This window comes from Leopardus geoffroyi, chromosome E1, assembly GCF_018350155.1.
Source record: "Leopardus geoffroyi isolate Oge1 chromosome E1, O.geoffroyi_Oge1_pat1.0, whole genome shotgun sequence".
NCBI lineage: Eukaryota > Metazoa > Chordata > Mammalia > Carnivora > Felidae > Leopardus > Leopardus geoffroyi.
Window position 1 is genome coordinate 22,684,119 of NC_059330.1, and position 22,117 is coordinate 22,706,235.

Consider the following 22,117-nt stretch of genomic DNA (forward strand, 5'->3'; position numbering starts at 1 on the left):
GTCAGGTAGGTTTGAAGATGTATGGGGAGAGGGGGCAGAATTGTGGTAAGTGAAGAAAAGCATCAACAGGAAGACACCATTCATTCATTCATTCATTCAGGAAGCCCGCGTTGGGCACTCACTCTGCCAGCCTCTGTGCCAGGGTAAGTCAAACTGCAATGAGATGCTGTCTTTACCCTGTGGGAGGGAGCTCACAGCCTAGGCTTGGAGACACTGGGAGGTGAGAGAGTTCTGAGTCCAAGTAAGAACAGACTCAAATTTGTCTCAGGAACCTTCAGTCAGATGAGAAGAAACAAGTCCTGCCCCGGGGGAGACCTGTTTTTTTCTTCCTTCTTGTCCCAGGAAGACCCTCTTTTGATGAGGGAGACTCAGCTGATCCCAGGAGAGGTCCCAGGTAGATGGGGGGGGGGGGGGGCTACGGTCCTCGGGCTCAGGGAATTCCAGACTGACCTAGCTCTGACCAAGAAGAAGCCTATAGTCTAGTGGGGGACATTAAGAGCCCACCCTCTCTGTCTACTGGGAGGGGTAGGCTGAATGCATCCACTCCACACGGATGGGGGACACAGGAGAAGGCATGCAAACCAAAACAAAGCACCCATTTCCACTAAACTTGAACTAGTAAGCCCCTCTGTCTTTCAGAAAAGGAGGGACATTTCAACAATGAGTACTGGAGGGGTTGGGGAGTTGTGGGCAAGTGGAAAAGAGGGAGGAACTCTCCTCCCTCCAGAAGGGCATTTCTGGAAGTCTCCAGTTGGTCCTGGACCTGGGCAGCTGCTCTAAGTCTGCCAGCCCCTCAGCTGTCACTCTGCTCCCAAAATAGCAGTGATTGGGGGAAGGGAGAGGAGATTGTTTATCTGGGATGGAGGGGGAGAAGGGGCATTAAAGCTGTGTCTCCCTCCCTTCTGGATCTTTCTCTGCTCTTTGTGGTATGAATGCCCGAGTCCAGGATTGCCCCTGAGTAGGACGCTGGGGCATAGGTTAGTCAGCACTTCCAGGTGACTAATGACTATCCACTCTGGGGAGGAGGAAGGCCCTGAGTATCAATGACAGACTCCAGGGACACCTGACCCTGTGGCCAAATATGGTCCGGAGCTACTGGCAGGGGCGATAAAACCTCTTGGGTGGGGGAGGGAGGCAGATTAAGGCTTGGTGGCCAGGGGGTGGCTCACAAGGGAGCTCAGCCGAACAGCATCACGGAGGACAGACCAGGAGCACCGTCCTCTGAGAAAGTGAGCCCGTGTGGGGAGTTCCTCAGACCGGGGAGGGAGAAGAGGGACTGAGAAGAACTTTCAAGGCTTGCAGTGAGAATTCAGGCCTCCGGCGTGGTGGCTTCACCCGCCCAGCTGGGAGGGAAGGAGAGGGAGGCACGGGGGCTCTAAGATTCCTTCAGCCATGCTATTCTGCAAGCAGGTGCTATCATGTCCTTCTGAGCAATGGATTGGGGGGTGATAGGCATGGGTCCTTTCCAGGCAGAACCCTCGCCTTCCATCCCAGTAGAAGGAGGCCCTGGAGCTCCAGACCTCAGGCCAGGAGTCTGGAGTGGGGGACTGGCCAGACTGAGCTGCTCCTGTCCTGACAGATGGCAGAGGCAGAAGCAGCACAGCTGAAGGAGGAAGGGAACCGGCATTTCCAGCTCCAGGACTATAAGGCTGCAACAAAGAGCTACAGCCAGGCCCTGAAGCTGACCAAGGACAAGGCCCTGCTGGCCACGCTCTATCGGAATCGGGCAGCCTGTGGCCTGAAAACGGTCTGGAGCGGGCAGGGCGGGAGGCTGAGGGCCAGCACTCAGAGGCAGGGGTGAAGGCAGCCCCCCATCTTGCCGGGTATCAGACCCTTAAGCCCCCTTGTCCCAGCCCTTTCTGCTGGAGCCCTCAGGGCAGAGAAGGGCACCTCCCACTGCTTTCCTGGGCCCACTGCCTGACCCACTCCTCTGGGAGACAGAAATTCCTCCAGTTGGGAATCAGCCTAATGGGAACTGGCATCACACCGGGGGCTTTTTCCGTGTTATTTCGCAGCATCTTACTAACAGCCCCGTGAGTCAGCTGCTGTTTGTCGTGCCCATATAGCAGATAAAACAAACTCAGGGCTCGGGGGGGGGGGGGGGGCTTAGTAACTCACCAAGATCTCCCAGGTCATTAGTAGCAGAGCCTGGATTCACACCCAAGTTTGCCTAATGTCAGAGCTCATCTGCTCTCCCATGCCCAGCCAGGGGTCCACCCTTGGTTCCCTGACAGCCAGCAGCTCCCCAGCAAACCCTGTCTGGTTGTCTCTGCGTTGGGCCTGCATTAACCCCGGCTGCTTCCCCTTCTCCATTTCTCAGGAAAGCTATGTTCAGGCGGCGTCAGATGCCTCAAGAGGTGAGTTCCCTTTCCCCAACCACTCCCCCATCCCCAACCCCAGCATCCCTGTTTTGTCTAAGAAGCTCTTTGTCAATTGAAGAAATGACAAACTGTGGAAACGCCATCCTAGGCATTGTAGGCGGGGCTTCGGATGTCCAGAGAAGCCATCCCTAAATTGCATTTTTGCAACTCGAATCATATATTAAATCATAGGTTGAGGGAAATTAAATTTTTTTTCAAAAAAAAATTTTTAATGTTTGGTTTTGAGAGAGAGAGTCAGAGCGTGAGTGGTGGAGGGGCAGAGAGAGAGAGACACAGAATCCAAAGCAGGCTCCAGGCTCCGAGCCATCAGCACAGAGCCTGACGCAGGGCTTGAACTCCTGGACCGCAAGATCATGACCTGAATTGAAGTCGTTCAGCCGACTGAGCCACCCAGGAGCCTCTTAAATTTTTTTTAATGTTTATTTATTTTTGAGAGAAAGAGAGAGAAAAATAGAGAGAGAGAGAGAGAGAGAGAGAGAAGTGCGAACCAGGAGGAGCAGAGAGGGCAGACAGAATCTTAAGCAGGATCCAAGCTCTGAGCTGTCAGCACAGAGCCCGATGTGGGGCTCAAACCCACGAACTGTGAGATCATGACCTGAGCCAAAGTTGGATGCCTAACTGACTGAGCCACCCAGGTGCCCCTTGGGAGATTCTTTTATTAAAAGATGTTTCCAGAAATCCTCGTGTCTTGGTAATGACACACCCTCTGTTGTAAATTAGGGTATACTCATCCTGGGGCTCCCCAGTGGTTCTGGGCATCAGCCCACTCCACTCTGTGGGATCAGGCTTCCTGAGAGGAGGAGGGAGGCAGTAGCCCATTGCACAGAGACTAGGGAGAGAACATTAAAACAAAGCAAACCTTTAAATGTAACTAATTTCAACTTGCACTTAAGTCAATGTTGACTTAAGCGCATTGTCAAAATGGGAAGTCTGCAAGTGTTGGGTTTTGATCTGGGCACCATTCTTTTAGGAGAAACAGAGACAGTGTGAAGTGAGCTCAGAAGGAAGGGAACCAGCTGGAGATGGGCCTGGAAATACACCCTGTGAAGAGCAGTTGAGGGACGTGGCAATATTTAGCCCAGAGAAAGCAATTCCCAGGTGGGATGGAGAGCTGCCTTCAAACACCTAAAAGGCTGTCACAAGGAAGAAGGATCGGATTTCATCTCAGGGGTTCCAGGGCTGAACTTAGGATAAGAGGGCAAAGTTACAGGGAGATATATTTCAGGTCTGAAGAGGGGAGGGCTTTCTTGATGGAGCTGCCTGGCTGCCTTGAGAAGGAGGGAGCTCCCCATTGCTGGAAGTATGCAAGTATCCATTGGATGAGTGCTTGGCTGGGATCATGATGTAGCAGAGACTGAAATATCAGGAGCTAGACGCGATGACCCTTAACCTCCCTTGAGACTATGATTCTTACTGCCTCCCTCACAAAGAGGAAGCCTGGGGCCAGATAGTCCACATGGGTGGATAATCTCCAATGAAGACACAGTGGCCCTGGAATTGGGGACAGTGGCAGGGGAGGGAGGAAGGCGATCTGCAGCCCAGGCCCCTGAGGCCCCGTCTCCCTCATTAGCTATTGACATCAACTCCTCGGACATCAAGGCTCTCTATCGGCGGTGCCAGGCGCTGGAGCATCTGGGGAAGTTGGACCAGGCCTTCAAGGACGTGCAGCGCTGTGCCACCCTCGAGCCACGGAACCAAAACTTCCAGGAGACACTGAGGAGGCTCAACACCAGTATCCAGGAGAAGGTGAGCCGGACCCTTACCCACAAGCCTTGGCTGCCTCGCCCCACTCCTAGTGGACGAGCTAGGGAAGCAGGACACCAGAGCAGGTCTAACTCTACCTCCACACTCTTGGGCGGAGTGAATGCATGGCACAGGCAGGTGCCAGAGAACAGCCGAGCAGAGGCACCCATCTTTGAGTGATCTGAGATGCTCGTTCCAGGAGACAAGCCAGCCAGGACTAGAACACGGGTCTTTTAAATTCCAGATGGAGGCTTTAAAAAAAAATTGTAACTTAGTATGTATGCGACATGATCTTCTCTTTCTAGGAGGACAAAAGCAGTACTGAGGGTAGGGTACTGCTGGATGATAGAGCCAGCAGGGAAATCTTTTCTAGGAAAACGAAGTGGGGTGGAGGAGAACTAGGATCAGAGATGAGACATTCTAGACCCTAGTCCTGGCTTAGTTGCCAATTTTCTAAGGGATCCCTTGGAGTGTCAGTTCCTCCTCTGTAAGAGCAGGAGGGTAACTGATCACTCAGCTCCTTGCTCCAAGACTCAGCGACTCCTCTGTGTCTGGGGCAGCCCCATGGTGGGACCACGTACACTGTCCAGAGTGCAGACTCAGGGGCTGAGTAAACACAAAACTGAGGAGTGACCAGAGAGGGGGTGACAAATGAGAGACCCACTGGGAGGAAATGAGCCCCGATGGAAATAGGCAGGACTGTGGAGGAGCAAAGCAAAGTGGTGGGAGGTGCGGAAGGAGCTGGCAAATGGTGGGAGTGGGGCGGTGGGGTGATGGGTGATCAGTTAGGTCATTTTATGGTAGATTCAGAGCACTGGGGTTGGGGTTGGGGGTGTGAGGGATGAGACAGCCAAACGTAATGGTTAAAATTTTTTTTTTAATGTTTATTTTTTTGAGGGAGAGAGACAGAGCATGATCAGGGGAGGGGGAGAGAGAGAGAGAGAGAGAGAGAGAGAGAGGCAGAATCTGAAGCAGTCTCCAGGCTCTGAGCTGTCAGCACAGAGTCTGATGTGGGGCTTGAACCCACAAACCACGAGATCATGACCTGAGCTGAAGTCGGCCGCTTAACTGACAGAGCCACCCAGGTGCCCCCAAATGTAATGGTTTTAAATTGAGTGAAGAGGTGCTTGAAAACTGCTTCAGGTTTCTGATCTTAGAAATCGAGTTGTATTTTAGCCCATTTTTAAAGTATGTGATAGCTAATTATTTACTAGACTGCAAAATTTGGGTGATGATCCAAGCCCTCCAAGTTAGCATAGCAAACTTAACTAGACTGTAAACTTTGTGGAGTGAGGACTTGATTTTGTTCACCATTCTATCCCGAGCATCTGCAACAGTATCTGGCATGTAGTAGTTATTCAGTAAGGGTTTGTTGAATGAAGGAATGAATGAATGAATGAATGAATGAAAGAAAAAGAAAGAAAGAGAAAAAGGAAGAAAGAAAGAAAGAAAGAAAGAGAAAAGGGAAGAAAGAAAGAAAGAAAGAAAGAAAGAAAGAAAGAAAGAAAGAAAAAGAAACATAGTGTAGGGGCCCAGAGTAGATACCGTAATATTTACTGAGCCGCCTGGAACGTGGACCCCTGCCTACCTCCTTCCCCACTCCCTCCTTTCTCCTCAGCTTCGCGTGCAGTTCTCCACAGACTCGAGGGTACAGAAAATGTTCGAGATCCTCCTGGATGAAAACAGTGAAGCGGACAAGCTGGAGAAGGTGAGTGCAGGGCAACCAGCCGGCCAGCAGAGGGCGCACTCCGGACCCCTCCTCCTCCCCCCCCCCCCCCCCCCCCCTCCCCCGCCACAGCCGATCTTCCGCAGCTGGCCCCACCGGATTTCAAGACAGTAACGCCCTGACCGGTCGCGGAGGAAGAGGAGGGTGTCTCCTTGAAGAACGTGGACACAAACGGGCCAAAGGTTAAGCACGTTAGAAAGCACCTGGCTATAAGGGCCAGGACTAGGGTGAGACCAATGAGGGCAGGGTTGGAGTTTCAATTTAAATTTTTGAGATTTTGTTCACTATGATTTTTTTTTTTTTGCATTGCATTGATTTTGATATTTTAAAATATTGCATTAGATGTTACTCACCTTGATTGCCGAGGTTTTCGGAGTCCCTGTAAATGGTGCACCCAAGGCAAGTGCCTCACTTGCCATACCCAGGTTTCACTGAGAGCTGTTGGAAACAACATGTTAAAATAATGTTCTAGTCCATTACAAAATATTGTAAAAGGTCATCCTGAAATATGAGAATAGTTGCTCATAATACCATCCTCTTAGCCAAATTTGTTGCCTTTTTTTTTGTTTTTTTAATGTTCCCTTCTGGTTTTTCTTCAGGGGGAAAAAAATTGAACATCTGAATGGTTTTTGTTATTTGTTTATTTGAGAGAGAGAGAGCTGAGAGTGAGTGGGGGAGAGGGGAAGAGACAGAGAGAATCTTTAAGCAGGATCCATACCCAGCACAGGGTCCAAAGTGGGGCTCAATCCCACGACCCTGGGATCACGACCTCAGCTGAAATTAAGAGTCAGATAGATGCTCAATCGACTGAGCCACCCAGGTGCCCCTGAATATTTTATAGTTATAAGAATTGGACAGACAATGTATGGGGAATTTTTGTTAGTTTTAGGATCAATAAGTCCATGTAACATGCAAATACCTTTTATGACAAACTGATGTGAGGACTTAATGAGTTGCTACAGATAAATGCACTTGGCGAGTACACAGCCCTTGACTGGTAGAGTGTTGGTGGTCCTGATAGTACTTGCCCGGGAGTCTCTAATCAGCCTCATACCCAGCGTCCCACTCCCTCTCTCTTTGCTCACCTTCTCCTTCTCTCTCATGAGTTCTTCCCCCAACTCCAGGGTTTCAGGTTTTGCTGAGGCCTCCTCCCCTGATCTGGGGCCATTTAAGGTATACGTATCCTCCTCAAGGTTTTAGGGTGGGAGAACACTGGAGAACTTTCTAGCTCAACTGCCTAATTTTGCGGTCTGGGACCCAGAGAGGTACCATGACTTGCCCAAGGTCACACAGCTAGCATACAGCAGAATCAGTCCTCATACCCAGGACCCTTGAGACCCCTCTCCTCCGCTGTCTGCCCACCAACCACCACCTCCCTGAGAACGCCTGTAACTTCAGATTGCCCAGAACAGGTAAACAAGCAAACCCAAAATGCTGAAACCATATTAAAGGGAAAAATTTTTAAAGAAAACAATTTCACTTCTCTTAAAAGGTAAACCGTGGCATATTCATAATTTTCAGGGTTTATTTGGGAAAAATTGATTCAAATGGGGTAGCAGCAAAACAGGAAGTGGTTAGGAGCATTGTACCTACAGGAGCCAGGGGAAAGGCTTCTAGAAAGACATGGGTGGAAAGAAAGCAATGCAATTATTTGATTGGCTATAGCTTAAGCAGTTACATTATTTGGGAAAGCCTAGTTAACTGTGATTGACTGTTCTTAAGTTTCGATTTCTTAACCTTGAGACATTGTAGGCTTCCGTTTGGGTTTGCTTACATTAGCTACTAGGGCATTAATGCCACTCAGTCTAATGGCCTTCTTGTTTAAATAATTTAAGACTTCAATACCTTGGTTTAGTACTTATCCGTAAGCATACATACACGGTTTTGTTTAATGTAAGTGCAATCAGAGTGAACCTACTTCCTAATGTTTTTTCCAAGTTGCTGGGTGATCTCATTTATGGCTTCGTGGCTACAGTATTATCTCATCAAGTTGGGCTGTATGTCAGTTACTTTGTTTCTTCTGTTGTGTCACGTTCCTAGGCTAGGTCTCTGGGAGCAGGATTGTAGGGGAAGAACCCAGTATAAAGATGTTTTGGAAACCAAGTCCTCAACCAGCCCCTGCACTTGGCCCCTGCCTGAGGCCTTGGCAGCCAAACCTCCCCCCCTCCCCCCCCCCCATCGTGTCCTCCCTCCTCAGGCTGCCAACAATCTCATCGTCCTGGGGCGTGAAGAAGCAGGGGCCGAGAGGATCTTCCAGAACAACGGAGTGGCCCTGCTGCTGCAGCTTGTGGACACCAAGAGGCCCGAGCTGGTGCTAGCGGCTGTGCGGACCCTGTCGGGCATGTGCAGTGGCCACCGAGCTAGGGTGAGGGCCTGGGTGTGGGGCTGGCAGCACAGGTGGCTGCCAGGCAGAAGATCTGGAGGGCGACATGTGGACAGTTAGTGGGTGGCATAAATAGACCCAGATGCCAAGTGGAGAGTGTTCCCCCACCCCCCGCCATCCTCGATTGTATGGTCCCGGATCAACAGAGATTGATCCTCTGCATTTCCCTTTGAGCTGGAAATGCATTTATGCAAAGATAAGGCTAGTGAAAGTTTATGAGGAAGAGCTGAATGCAAAGGTTATGACAGTTTACATTGTATCATCCTAAGTCTTCCAAAGCTTGTGTATATTTTACAAGTAAAGCACATCTCAACCTAGACTCACCACATTGCAAGTGCTTAACGGCCCCATGTGGCAAAGTGGTTACTATATTGGACGGCCCAGGCTTAAACCTCTGGAAAGGGGCCTGGCTTGTGTCAAGAGCCTGCCTAGACCATGGGCCCCGTGAGGCGTGGCTGCCTGGGCTTAGTTCCCTACTGCAGGGGCATGGTGGGGATGGACGTCACCCACTTCCTAACCTGCATGGCAGCTGGAAGAGAGGGGCGGACAGCTGACTCGTTCTTGCTGGGGGTATAGGCCACAGTGATTCTCCATGCCGTCCGGATAGACAGAATCTGTAGCCTCATGGCCGTGGAGAACGAGGAGATGTCTCTGGCCGTCTGCAACCTGCTCCAGGCTGTCATCGACTCTCTGTCAGGAGAGGACAAACGAGAACATCAAGGGAAGGAGGAAGCGCTGGTCTTAGGTAGGAGGCATTCTTCAGGTTTTTTTTCCAGGGGGTGGGGGCCAGGGAGAGTCGGTTGCCACCTTAGACGGGTCATTCCCTGTAGGTGGAGGTGGCCTGGTTTTATTTTTATATTTATTTTCTAATTAAAAGAGTGTTAGAGGCATAGGAGCATCATTTTCAATAACTGAAAGGTGGAAGCAACTCAAGAGTCCATGTGCGGGTGAATGGATAAATAAAATGTGGTACGTCCACGCAATGGAATAGTATTCAGCCTTAAAAAGGAAGGAAATTCTGACATGTGCTACAACATGGATGAACCTTGAGGACGTTATGCTAGGTGAAATAAGCCAGTGACAAAAAGATAAGTACTGTTTGATTCCACTTATGTGAGGTATCTGGAGTAGCCCAAATCATGGAGACGGGGTGCCTGGGTGGCTCGGTTGGTTAAACTTCTGGCTTGGGCTCAGGTCATGATCTTGCAGTTCGCAGTTTGATCTTGCAGTTTGAGCCCCACGTCCAGACAATGCCTCCCTGCCTGCCTCCCTCCCTGCCTCCTTGCATGCCTCCCTCCTTCCCTGTCTGCCTCCCTCTCTTCCTCCCTGCCTGCCTTCCTCCCTCCCTGCCTGCCTCCCTCCCTGCCTGCTTCCCTCCCTGCCTCCCTTCTTGACTGCCTCCCTCCCTGCCTCCCTGTCTCCCTCCCAGCCTGCCTCCCTCCCTGCCTCCCTCCCTCCCTGTCTGCCTCCCTGCCTGCCTTCTTCCCTCCCTTCCTTCCTGCCTGCCTCCCTCCCTGCCTGCCTCCCTCCCTGCTTGCCTCCCTCCCTCCCTGCCTGCCTCCCTCCCTGCCTGCCTCCCTCTCTGCCTCCCTGTCTCCCTGTCTCCCTGCCTGCCTCCCTCCCTGCCTGCCTCCCTCCCTCCCTGCCTCCCTGTCTCCCTGTCTCCCTGCCTCCCTGCCTCCCTTCCTGCCTGCCTCCCTCCCTGCCTGCCTTCCTCCCTGCCTGCCTTCCTCCCTCCCTGCCTCCCTGTTTCCCTGCCTCCCTGCCTCCCTCCCTGCCTGCCTCCCTCCCTGCCTGCCTCCCTCCCTGCCTGCCTCCCTCCCTCCCTGCCTGCCTCCCTCCCTGCCTGCCTCCCTCCCTCCCTGCCTGCCTCCCTCCCTGCCTGCCTTCCTCCCTCCCTGCCTTCCTCCCTCCCTGCCTCCCTGTCTCCCTGCCTCCCTGCCTGCCTCCCTCCCTGCCTGCCTCCCTCCCTGCCTGCCTTCCTACCTCCCTGCCTCCCTGCCTCCCTGCCTCCCTCCCTGCCTGCCTTCCTCCCTTCCTGCCTCCCAGCCTGCCTCCCTCCCAGCCTGCCTGCCTCCCTCCCAGCCTGCCTGCCTCCCTCCCTGCCTGCCTTCCTCCCTCTCTGCCTTCCTGCCTGCCTCCCTCCCTCCCTGCCTGCCTCCCTCCCTCCCTGCCTGCCTCCCTCCCTCTCTGCCTGCCTCCCTCCCTTCCTGCCTCCCAGCCTGCCTCCCTCCCTGCCTGCCTTCCTCTCTCCCTGCCTCCCTGCCTCCCTGCCTGCCTCACTGCCTGCCTCCCTCCCTGCCTGCCTTCCTACCTCCCTGCCTGCCTCCCTCCCTGCCAGCCTTCCTCCCTCTCTGCCTCCCTCCCTGCCTTCCTCCCTCCCTGCCTGCCTTCCTCCCTCCCTCCCTCCCTCCCTCCCTGCCTGCCTCCCTCCCTGCCTGCCTTCCTCCCTTCCTGCCTCCCTCCCTGCCTGCCTTCCTCCCTCCCTCCCTGCCTGCCTTCCTCCCTGCCTCCCTGCCTGCCTTCCTCCCTGTTTGGGATCCAACCTAGAATGAGAACAAAAATCCCTAAGATGCAGGGAAGTCAGACAGGGCAAAAGCAAGAAAAAGCATTTATCTTTTAATCCCCCAGTAGGTGGGGAAGGCCTGGCATCCCTTCTGAGGCTTGAATGCAGGCTCCCAGCATGCCTGAATCTACAGGGAGTAAGATGTCTGTAAGGAGTATAAATTTCTTGTCTGGAAAACATTTTGTTAAATCAGTTTATAAAGAGCTACATGAAGTGTCCCTGGCTCTCTGCCAGTCATGCCTTGGAATAAAGAACTTTCTAAGAACCAGAGCTATTCAAGGATGGCATGGGCTGTTATAAAAGTCAGTGTGCACAGTGGCTGGAGGGCCACTGGGGGGTAATGTTTAGGGATTTGTCTCCTTTTTGGGGGGTGAGATGGGCAATTCTATACTCTCCTGGGAAATTCCAACATCCGGGATGCAGGGGATTCCATATTTCCAGAGTCCTTCTAGAAGCCTCTGCCGTTCTTGGTCCTATAGACCTGAGATTCCCTACTCTCTATTTACCCCATCCTCTCCTTCCTTAGATACCAAGAAGGACCTAAAGCAGATAACCAACCACCTGCTTGACATGCTGGTCAGTAAGAAGGTGTCTGGCCAGGGCAGGGACCAGGCCATGAACCTGCTCAATAAGAACGTCCCCAGGAAGGACCTCGCCATTCACGACAACTCACGCACCATCTATGTGGTGGATAACGGTGAGGAGGTGGGAGGGTCTGGGGCTCGCTCCAGCCTTTCACGTGGGCACCAGAGTACCTGGCACTGAGCAGACGGCAGAAGAGGTGTGGCCCTTGTCTGGGAGAAGTCTTCAGTCCCAACTGAAAAGCCAGGAAAAGGCGTTAGCAGTTAGAACCCACCAGCAGGCTGGTGGGGATACCGATCAAGACTGGGCTCTTAATTCGGGGCCCGAACACACCCGAAAACAGCTGGGCAGAGTTACCTGACAAGCGGGGGCAATGCCAAAAGCAAACAGGACCCCACCAACCATAGGATAACATTCCTGAAGTCCCTTGGTTGGCAAAATACTTCACAGGCCTTCTGGAAGGGAGAATTGGCATCTACTGTCCCATATATAGGTTCTAGCAGATGGCCATTATATGTGTCAGCTCCGGGGGGGGGGGGTTGGTTACCCTTCTCCCAAGTCAACTTTAATTGTTCAGAAATCACACCCATGGCTTTATCATCTACTGTGATGAACTCCCACAGGTTGGATGACATATAGACCATCCTTTGATCTACAAGGTTCAAATTAGCTTTCACCAGCTTGACACGTATCCTCTTGTGATATTGTGCTTCCTTGTTTGGTTTGCACAGATCTCAACAAAGTGCACTTTAACAAATGACTCTAGTGCTTAAACCTTCTCCCTCAACACTTCCCCTCCCCTTCCCAGTTCTGGTCTTTTCTGCATCCATTACAAAGGGTGAGCAGCAGACCTCTTTCTCTCAGCGAGAGGACCTACGTCCAAACACAAGCTAATGGGTAGGGCAGGTGGGAAGCAATATTTGTTATTCCAGGCACCAAAATAAGTAGCTCTTGGGTAAACAGAACATGGATGTACAAATCCTGTCACACTAGTGAAAAGATGCCTTGTTGAGGTTGTGTGTTGTACAAGCTGGTCTGGGAGACTTGCCTTGGGAACCATCAGGACATCCAGCCGAAAGTGAGTGTTTGGGTTCAGGGAAGGGCAATGATGGATGAGGAAGAGGTCCAGAGTGTCCTAGAGGAAGAGGAATGAGATGCTCAAAGCATGTGTGGGAATGGAAGGGAAGCATGGGGGATGGGCATTGGGGAGGTGGTGGGAAGTGAAGCAGGTGCATTCAGTGGCTCTCTTTGAGAGCCAGGCTGGGAGTTTGGGTTGGTTCATCAACTGCTTCCCATGACTCCCCAGCCCTGCCAGTGCTTTTGTGCAGGTGGTAAAGTATGCAGGGCAGAAAACATACTGCTGACATTTTTTTAAGTTTATTTATTTTGAGAGAGAACGTGCATGCATGCACACACAGGGCAGAGAGAGAGAGAGAGAGAGAGAGAGAGAGAGAGAGAGAATCCCAAGCAGGCTCCACGCTCAGCACAGAGCCCAATCTGAGGCCTGATCTCACAACAGTGAGATCATGACCTGAGCTGAAATCCAGAGCCAGATGCTTAGCCAACTGAGCCACCCAGGTGCCCTTGAGCACTTTTAATTCCCTCCTAACATCCAGAGTTTCACGCCTCCCAGCATCTACCTCTTCCCACTTATCTGCACCAGCTAAGGTCTGACGAACTCCTAGCCACTCCTAAAACCTGGCTCCAAAGTCAAGCTCTCAGTTATCCCAGAGGCAGCATAACACAACTGTTAATATCGTGGGCGTTGAAATCAGACGTTGCTGGGAGAGCGCCGTTACAATGTCACTTGCCAGCTGCAAGTTGCTTTTGGGCAACTTAGTTGACTTCTCCATGCCTTGGTTTTCTGCTCTGAAAAATGGGAATTATGATTTCTAACCAGTAGTTTTTTGTTAGGATTAAACGGGGTAATGTGTATGAAGCTCTTGGCACATAGTAAGTGCTCAAAATAATTTACAACTCTTTGTTGGAGCAAATCACCCCATCTGCAGTGTTAACCACTCTGTCTTTATCACACCTGCTGTCCTCATTACACCTCACTATAATCTTTATGTGACTGTTCCTTATTGCGTTTTGAACTTTTTGAGAAGAGGATTGTGTCCTTTATTTCAGTATTCAGTGCCTAAAAATTGCCCGTTGATTTATCCACTTATTCATTCATTTATTCAACAAATACGCAATGATCGAATTAACCTGATGGGTAATAGGAAGTCACTGAAGATTCTTCCACAGAAGAGAGAAGAGATAGCGATCATAAATAGCAAATGTAGCAATTACTAAATAAATAAAATGTGTATTGAGTGATAATGATATGTCTGGATTGGCCCCAAATGGTTAGCATACATTACCTCACTGAGTCCTCAAACTCTCTGTGGTAGGTAGCAGTGTTCCCATTTTACAGAAACTGAGACCTGGGGAAGAGAGAATATCAAATAGTATTTGAGGAAGGCTATACCATCGAATGTTAACACGGCTACTCGGTCCTCTGAGATCAACTACCACAGTGGGAGGTGGATTGCTCACCTAGGGGCAGACTTAGGTGTAGAGCCCGGGCCTCTTGGCCCCATTTCAGTGCCCTTCACTCTGGATAAGCCATGTGGTGTGTAAAGGCAGGCTGGAGAGAAGCTGGCGTTAAGACGTTAAGACAACCGAATGAGAGGGTGTGTTTGTGAGGAGAGACCCAGCAGGAATCTGACACTTGCGATCATCTGCCCTGCAGGCCTGAGGAAGATCTTGAAGGTGGTGGGGCAGGTTCCAGATCTGCCGTCCTGCCTGCCTCTGACTGACAACACCCGCATGCTGGCCTCTATCCTCATCAACAAGCTCTACGATGACCTGCGCTGTGACCCAGAGCGTGATCACTTCCGCAAGATCTGTGAGGAGTACATCACGTGAGTCTCCTGGACGCCCCGCGGGGTCGGGCTCTGTATTAGTTATCAGTGGCTGTGTAACAAATCACCCCAAAATGGAGCAGCTTAAAATAACAGCAACTATTTATTATCTCACAGTCTGACAGCAGTTTGAGAGTGGGTAGGCTGGGTGGATCTGGCTGTGGGGCTCTCACGAACTTACAGTCACATGTTGCCTGGGCTGCAGTCATCTGAAGGCTTGACTGAGGCTGGAAGATCTGCTTCCAAGGTGGTGCACTCATATGGATGGCATGTTGGTGCCGCTTGTTGGCGGGAGGCCTCGGTTCCTCCCCGTGTGGACCTCCCCGTGTCATTACCACGTGGTAGCTGGTTTCCCCTAGAGTGAGTGATTCTAGAGGCCGAAGCGGCGATGTCTTCTATCACCTAGCTTCAGAAGTCACACACGATCACTTCTACCACATTCTATGCGTGAGAAGCAAGTCATTAAGGATGGTCTACATTTAAGAGGGGGGAATTTGGCTCTACCTTTTGCGCAGAAGAGTGTCAAATATTTTGGGGCTTATTTTAAACCTACCACAAGCTCCTGTGGTTGAAGGAACAAATGTCTGCTTATCAAGGAGGGAGCGAGACCGGGCTCTGTCAGGTTTAAGCGCCGTGTGGCCTTGCAGAGACTAGACAGGAGCCTGGGACTCTCAACAGTGGAATTCTGGGTCTCCCCACTGTCACTCAACCATCATTGTGACTCAGATCCTCTCTCTGCATCTCCGGTTTTTTTTTTTTTTTTTCTGTGTGCCCTCTCCCATTCCCTCCCACTGCTACGCAGTCTTTTAACCCTTTATTCCAATGATCCTCAGACTTGTAGATTATTCAGATTTCTGGGACCCTACTTGACTCAGTAGTCTGGGATGTGGCTCAGGAAGTTACATGTTTAAAAAGTATCCCAGGTGAGTCTTGGGAGAGTGGAGCCACTCTGCTTTTCCTTTCTCCCCTCCCAGGGTTGGCACAGTTTTCCTCTAAAGGGCTGGAGGAAATATTTTATATTTGCTGGGATGTGCAGCCCTCTAGTGTATACTTAAAAAAAAAACCCTTTAAACCACGAAAACCATGCTCAGCCTCCCGGACTTGGCCAAGCAGCCAAGGTTTGCCAGCTCCTGGTCAATCCCATCGCTTCACCTGACCCCCAAATGTTTCCCTGAAAGCTCTTCAGGGCTTCTCTGGTCTTTCTCTACCTCAGCTTCAGCTTTGGCAGCTAACTTCTTGAGTCTCTCATGAGGTCCCAAATTGAGTTCCAGTAACTGTCACCCAGCCAGACCTTGTGAGGGCAGAGGATTTTGAAGGAGGGCCCCTCCCAGCCAGCCTGTGGAATGTTGCCTCTGCACAGGCCTGCCCCTGGACCAGCCACCAGCCCCTGGACCAGTCATGGAGGTTGAGTGAGTCTCTGAGGCGCCTGAAGAGACCTCCCCTCGCCCCCCAGCACAAAGGGTGTAATCCCTACCCTGCTCTGTCAGGGGCCGGGGTGAGTGGAACCAGCACAGAGGGCAGACCTGACTGATTGTGAAAGGCTCTGGCTTCCCTGACGCTGAGTGGAGACAGGAGGTACAGGATGCAGAATGTCAGAACCGGAGGGGCTCTCGGAGCTTCCAAAGCTGCCTTCTCTCCGACAGGGACTTGCTCAGGTCATCCAGCCTCGCAGAGGCAGATGTGGGACCAGAGCCCGGGTCTCCGACTCCTGCTTGATCTGAGGTTCTCCTGCCTAGTCCGGGTCGCCCTCTTTCTTTCATTCGTAACAGCTGCATTTCCACTGTGCCCGTCTGCCCTGATCCCTCCCATCAAACCAACCGTGGCAGATCACCAAAAGATCAGAGGACTTGTTATGAGTGACATCCCCATGCGGAGATTCTCCCACAGGGTAGATGGTAGGCAGAAGCCTCACCCACTGGGGGAAGGGACTGGGACCAGACGGGGGAGTCACCACCTCCAGCTACTGCGTGACTTGGTCACATTGCAGAGTGATGCAGCGTGCCGGGCTCCACTGTAGGCCCTTTTGTGTTGTTGTGGCTGCTGTTCTGTCCCACTAGACGGCCCAGCTGCTGGGAAGCCTGTTGACTGACAGCTGTCACCCGCAACCTTTCCTTGGGACTTGCCTCAGCTGGGGACAGCCGCTTCACCCTTCCCAGGGTGGCCAGCATCCAATGACTTGTCCCTCACCCCCAACTAGAAACAGCCTGGGCGTGTGTCCCAGCTGTAGCACTCATTACAGGCGGAGGCTTTCTGGTGACTGAGTCGCAGCCTAGTGTGTCCCAATGCTCAGTCTTGCTTCCTTCCCTTCTCCCCCATGAGCTGATCCCAAGAACTCTCCCTAATAAACTTCTCACATGTCAATCCCCATCCCTCTGAGTGTGCTTCTTGGGGGACACAGCCCATGGCACGTCTGTTATATCACTTGTCCTCATCATAACTCTGATAAGTAGTAAGACTACTACTGTCCGTTTATGGGTCAGGAAGCTGAGCTTCCGTGGATTGCCCAAGGTCACCTGGCACACGAGTGGTGGATCCGGGTTGTGAATTCAAGTCTGTCTGCCCCTCAGATCCCACACTCTTCCCACCCACCTTCAGCCAGTTCTCTTAACCACCTTCCCTCTATTTTAGGAGCAAGTTTGACCCCCAGGACATGGACAAGAACGTGATTGCCATTCAGACAGTGTCGGGGATCCTGCAAGGCCCCTTTGACCTGGGCAATCAGCTGCTGGGACTGAAAGGTGTGATGGAGATGATGGTAGCCCTGTGTGGCTCGGAGCGTGAGGTAGACCAGCTGGTGGCCGTGGAGGCCCTCATCCATGCCTCCACCAAGCTCAGCCGCGCCACCTTCATCATCACCAATGGCGTATCGCTGCTCAAAGAGATCTACAAGACCACCAAAAACGAGAAGATCAAGATCCGCACACTGGTGGTGAGTGTTGATAGCAGGCTTCATGCCGGGGCACCAGGGGCACCAAGATGAGCGAGGGGTGGCCCCATCCGTGAGAAGACCGTGCAGTAGGGGGCGCTCAGCCCTATCCATGGGCCCCCGCAGAGCAGGGTGATAAGTAGGAGGCTGTGAGAATGGAGATTCAGGAGGGTGGGCGCTGCTGTTTAACCCTGGGGACCTTTGCCTCCACGCTTTTCAACAACGCTGACACCGAGGAGCTTCTGTCCAACCGGTATTTTCAGAGCAAACTCTAAAAAGTCAGTTTGTTTCCTTAATCAGTTTCTAGGTGGCACAGATGACCGGCTTCACTTTTTCCAATTTCATTTAACAGAAAGTATTTTCGTGGGTCTTTTTACTTTGCTTGTAAACAATTACAGTGAGGATCGGAGTCATTGATCTGTTTTGTGGTGGTTGTTTGTATCAGTTTTTAAAACAAGCTGGTTATAGCTTCTGCCACCGTGAGTTTTCTCTTACGGAAGGCCTGTTTTCCCAATAAGAGTGCAGTTTCTCCCTGAGGAAATTCTGCACGTCTGAGTTTGTTACATACAAGGTCTGTCTGCCAATATCTTTCACCATTGCAGTTTCTGATAAGATTAGTATTGTCTTGTGCTCATTTTGCAAGACAACAGACACAGAGCCATCTGTGGGGTCAAAATGGTGGTGGAAAGGGGCAGAGTAAAAACGCCAGCTTTTGGGAACATCTGCCCTATCCTGGAAGCCTCAGGGAAGGCATCTTGGAAGAGGCGACCCCTGAGCTGAGGTTTGTAGTATGCACAGAGGTTTATCGAGGCAAAGAAAAAGGGGCAAAGGGATGAGTTTGAGCAAGGCCTTGTCCCCAAGTGTCTCTGATTCTACCAGGTTTCCCTTCCTCCCCAGGGGCTCTGTAAGCTCGGCTCTGCAGGTGGTACAGACTATGGCCTCAGGCAGTTTGCTGAAGGGTCAACAGAGAAGCTGGCCAAACAGTGTCGCAAGTAAGGGGGTCCCATTTCCCTGGGCCCACCATCTCCTCTCTGGGGTGTGCTCTAGTGGGGCCACATTGTGAAACGCTCCTCACCTGCTACCCACTAACCTGAAATGGCTCCAGAATCTTGACCGGAGCCATGGCACTCTTCCCCAGCGCTCTTCCTCCCCGATTTCCAGGTGGCTGTGCAATGCGTCCATAGATACCCGGACCCGGCGATGGGCAGTGGAGGGCCTGGCCTACCTCACGCTGGATGCTGACGTGAAAGACGACTTTGTCCAGGACATCCCTGCCCTGCAGGCCATGTTTGAGCTGGCCAAGGCAAGCGTGGCCCTGACCTCTGGCCTCAGGAAAGGTCTACTGGATTCAGGCTCACAGGGTCCTCCCCTGAGCCTGGGAAATTGGACTCCTGTGTCCTTATCCTGGCCCTGCCCCTACTGCCCACATAAACCAGATTGGTTATTTCCCTCTGTCTGGCCCTCATTTTACCTGACCATAAAATGGGCTCATGATTCTTTGTGGCTGCCAGGCAGTGGGAAGATGAATAAGAGGACGGTGAGGTCCTGAGGGACTGAGAGCCAGTGGCTAGCCCTTTCTGGGCCCCTCCCTCCTTCCCAGTGCTGGGCCAATCCCTGGCTCTTTTCCACCACCAAAGGGAGAAGGAAGTTATCACCAGGGCCAGACCAGAGGAGTCTAGCCCCCACCCCATCCCATGGCAAAGTGTGTTGGACTGGGCTTTTGAAAGAGGCACAGAGTACCAAAAGGGTGCCCATTTGTACTCCCAGGGGTGCTGTTGCAGGTGCAGGAGAAATTTCTGCCCACCCTGCTTGAGTAGAGCTGGTTCCTCCTCCCTCTGTGCCGCCTGCTTGCCTCCAAGCTGGACAGCACCAGCCATATTCCTCCCAAACCAACTCACCAACCAGGCCAGGGGACCGTCTTGGAAGCAGAGATTTGTTCTAAAGTTTCCTTTCTGCCTTTCCCCTCCTTTCCCTCACCCGGTAACTCCAGACCACGGACAAGACTATCCTGTATTCTGTGGCCACCACCCTGGTGAACTGCACCAACAGCTATGATGTCAAGGAGGTAATCCCCGAGCTGGTGCAGCTCGCCAAGTTCTCCAAGCAGCACGTGCCTGAGGAGCACCCTAAGGTGAGGATAGGGATGATGCTGGAGGGTCACCAGGCCAGCTGAGAGGTGGAACCGAAGGACAGTGATGTCTGGGTGCTGTGTGTATGTGCTTGGGAGGATTTGGCACAGGACACAAATAATTTGAAGATGATCATGGCAAATCTCTCCCATTAGGTGACGCTCATTTCCCCCTTACTTAAAAACAAATTTTTTTTTAATGTTTATTTTTGAGAGAGAGAGACAGAGAGAGAGCGCGCACGCGCGAGCACGAGCGGGGGAGGAGCAGAGAGGGAGCCACAAAATCTGAAACAAACTCCAGGCTCTGAGCTGTCAGCACAGAGCCTGACGCGGGGCTCGAAGTCACAAACCACGAGATCATGACCTGAGCCTAAGCCGAAGCTCAACCGATTGAGCCACCCAGGCGCCCCTCCCCCTTACTTTTAATGTTCTATGGGGAGTGGGGAGTGAGGATCCAACCATTAGTCTGAAAAACCAAATGGAGCTACGATGAACATTTTGCAATTTATGTTGCTCGTTTCATGAACATCAGACCGTGTATTTCATGTTTCCGACAATTACAGAAATTTTGTTTCCTGGGATATCTGGCTTTGGGGAATCTGGGTGTTAAGTAGAAATAATGAGACAGGGGAGAGAGGCCCGTCAGCGGTAGCCCAGATGTTACAAAATCTCCTTGGGTCCCTCCCCAGTGATTCCCTGGACTCAAGCGTATGCTTTGTACATGGTTTGAATATGAACGTATAGATATTTCCAGCCAGTAAAAGATTTAGGTTTTTGTAAATCTGTCAGCACAGAGCTCAGTGTGGGGGTTGAACCCACAGATCGTGAGATCGTGACCAGGGCCGAAACCAAGAGTCGGACATTCAACTAAATGAGTCACTCAGGTGCCCCCTCCTTGCCTCCCTCTTACTGAGACCCTCATGATTATGCTGGGCCTACCCAGATAATCCAAGATTATCTCCCTGTCTCAAGATCCTTGATTTAATCACATCTGCAGAGTCCTTTTTGCCATGTAAGGTAATATTCACAGGTTCTGGGGATTCGGATGTGGACATCTTTGGAGGTCATTATTCAGCCTCCCATAAGCAGTCAGAAATGCACCACCTTTAGTTCCAATATAGATTGGCCTGGTGCCTGGGCTCTTTCCCCATTGCTACCCTTTTGTCTCCCCAGGACAAGAAGGACTTTATAGACATGCGTGTGAAGCGGCTTTTGAAGGCTGGTGTCACCTCTGCCCTGGCCTGCATGGTGAAAGCAGACAGTGCCATTCTCACCGACCAGACCAAAGAGCTGCTGGCCAGGTGGGGCTGCAGTGGGCAAGGGCTGGGGTCTGAGGGAGCTGGGGGTGAGAGGCTGGGCAGGGAGATAGAGATAGCAGGGAAGTCAATGAGAGAATGAGCCATTGGAGGGATCTGGAAAGGAGACGGAGGAGATTGACATTGAAGAGTGATGCGGCAGGGCAGGTCATCCCAGGTGGAGGTTTGCTTCGGGAGGAAAGAGGTCACTGTCCATCCTGGTTAGCTGCCTCCCAGGCCCCGAGTGGGACCTGCTATTCCAAAGATGGGGAGGCAGACAGGCTCACAGGTACAATACGATGCATCGGGTGCCATGATGGGGCAAATACAAAGGGTTGGTTGGAGCACAAGCAGTGGCACCCACCAGCCAACTGGAGGGGAGGTGGGAGGGCAGCCAGGACAGGCCTCTTGGAGGATGTGGTAACTCAATGGAACCACGAGGTGAGAAAAGGAGCCACCTAAGTTCCAGGGAGGAAGAGTTCCAGGCAGAGGGGACGGAGGGAGAAGGAGTCAGTGAGATGAGATTCTCCTGCAGCATGTCTGGAGCATGGAGAGCACAGGAGGGAGCCATGCTAGTAGGACCAGAGAGGGGGATGAGGGTCAGATCACAGAGGTCCTGGGCTGCATCTGCACTGAAGAGTTTCTCCTGGTTGATGGGCAGCAGGGAGCCATTTGTTGCCTTCCCAAATAGGGATGGGGGCTCTTTGCTGCCTCACTTGGCTTTACTTTCTCCCCAGCTCCTTACATCCATGGCAGTATCTTGCCAAGCTGGCTAATGATGGGGCAGGTGCAGCACTTTCCAGGGCTTCACTGGGTCTGACTGGCTGGCCTGCTGATGCCTGGGAAAGGTTCACATGATGTGTCCTTTATCCTTGCCCTACAGGGTATTCCTGGCGCTGTGTGATAACCCAAAAGACCGAGGAACCATTGTGGCTCAAGGTGGTGGCAAGGTAATTGGTGGGATAAGGTTCTTGCCATCCTAAAAGATGATCCACTGGGGAGGAGCAACTGTGTGTGTGTGTGTGTGTGTGTGTGTGTGTGTGTGTGTGCTCTTTGCCTGGTCCAAAAATAAAATATGCTTGCTCCAACCTAACCTCCTTGGAACACTGTCATTCAAGTATCTGTCCTGTCTGTGCTGATGGTCCCAAACCAACTTCTGCCTGATTTTACGGTGTGTCATGGGATTTACTGTGGAATCCCATTCATGCTCCTTGCTATGGGAAGGAAGCAAGGTACAGATACACAGACCGTGGATGTTGCTGTAGAAGACTTGTCTTTGGGTCCTTGCTCATCCCCTTTTTAGCTGGATAACTTTGGGCAAATGACTGTCTCCCTGAGCCCCAGTTTCCTCATCTGTAAAATGGGAGGGGGGATCACACATTCACTCTGCAGAATGTCACAAGGATTACAGAAATACTCTTAAAGTATTGGTTCATAGTAGGTGCTCAGTAAGTGTCTGCCGTGATGATTAGGTTTGA

The 22,117-nt window shown here is 51.9% G+C and overlaps 1 protein-coding gene across 3 annotated transcripts in view; it reads left to right on the plus strand.

The window, feature by feature from the left end:
* Positions 1-867: 867 nt before the first annotated feature.
* UNC45B (unc-45 myosin chaperone B) overlaps positions 868-22,117 on the plus strand; it is a 35,324-nt gene continuing 14,074 nt past the window's right edge. Inside the window, exons 1-15 of one of the 3 annotated variants that reach the window (XM_045488133.1) lie at positions 868-977; positions 1,580-1,747; positions 2,321-2,357; positions 3,952-4,127; positions 5,743-5,832; positions 8,048-8,215; positions 8,810-8,978; positions 11,326-11,496; positions 14,119-14,290; positions 16,919-17,219; positions 18,114-18,208; positions 18,378-18,519; positions 19,207-19,347; positions 20,518-20,645; positions 21,523-21,589. In XM_045488133.1, coding sequence (XP_045344089.1) covers positions 1,580-1,747; positions 2,321-2,357; positions 3,952-4,127; positions 5,743-5,832; positions 8,048-8,215; positions 8,810-8,978; positions 11,326-11,496; positions 14,119-14,290; positions 16,919-17,219; positions 18,114-18,208; positions 18,378-18,519; positions 19,207-19,347; positions 20,518-20,645; positions 21,523-21,589 — 2,025 coding nt within the window. In that variant the 5' untranslated portion in view covers positions 868-977. Of the gene's footprint in view, positions 978-1,107; positions 1,302-1,579; positions 1,748-2,320; positions 2,358-3,951; positions 4,128-5,742; positions 5,833-8,047; positions 8,216-8,809; positions 8,979-11,325; positions 11,497-14,118; positions 14,291-16,918; positions 17,220-18,113; positions 18,209-18,377; positions 18,520-19,206; positions 19,348-20,517; positions 20,646-21,522; positions 21,590-22,117 lie in introns of those variants that run through there. The other 2 variants (XM_045488131.1, XM_045488132.1) reach the window with 2 other exon arrangements.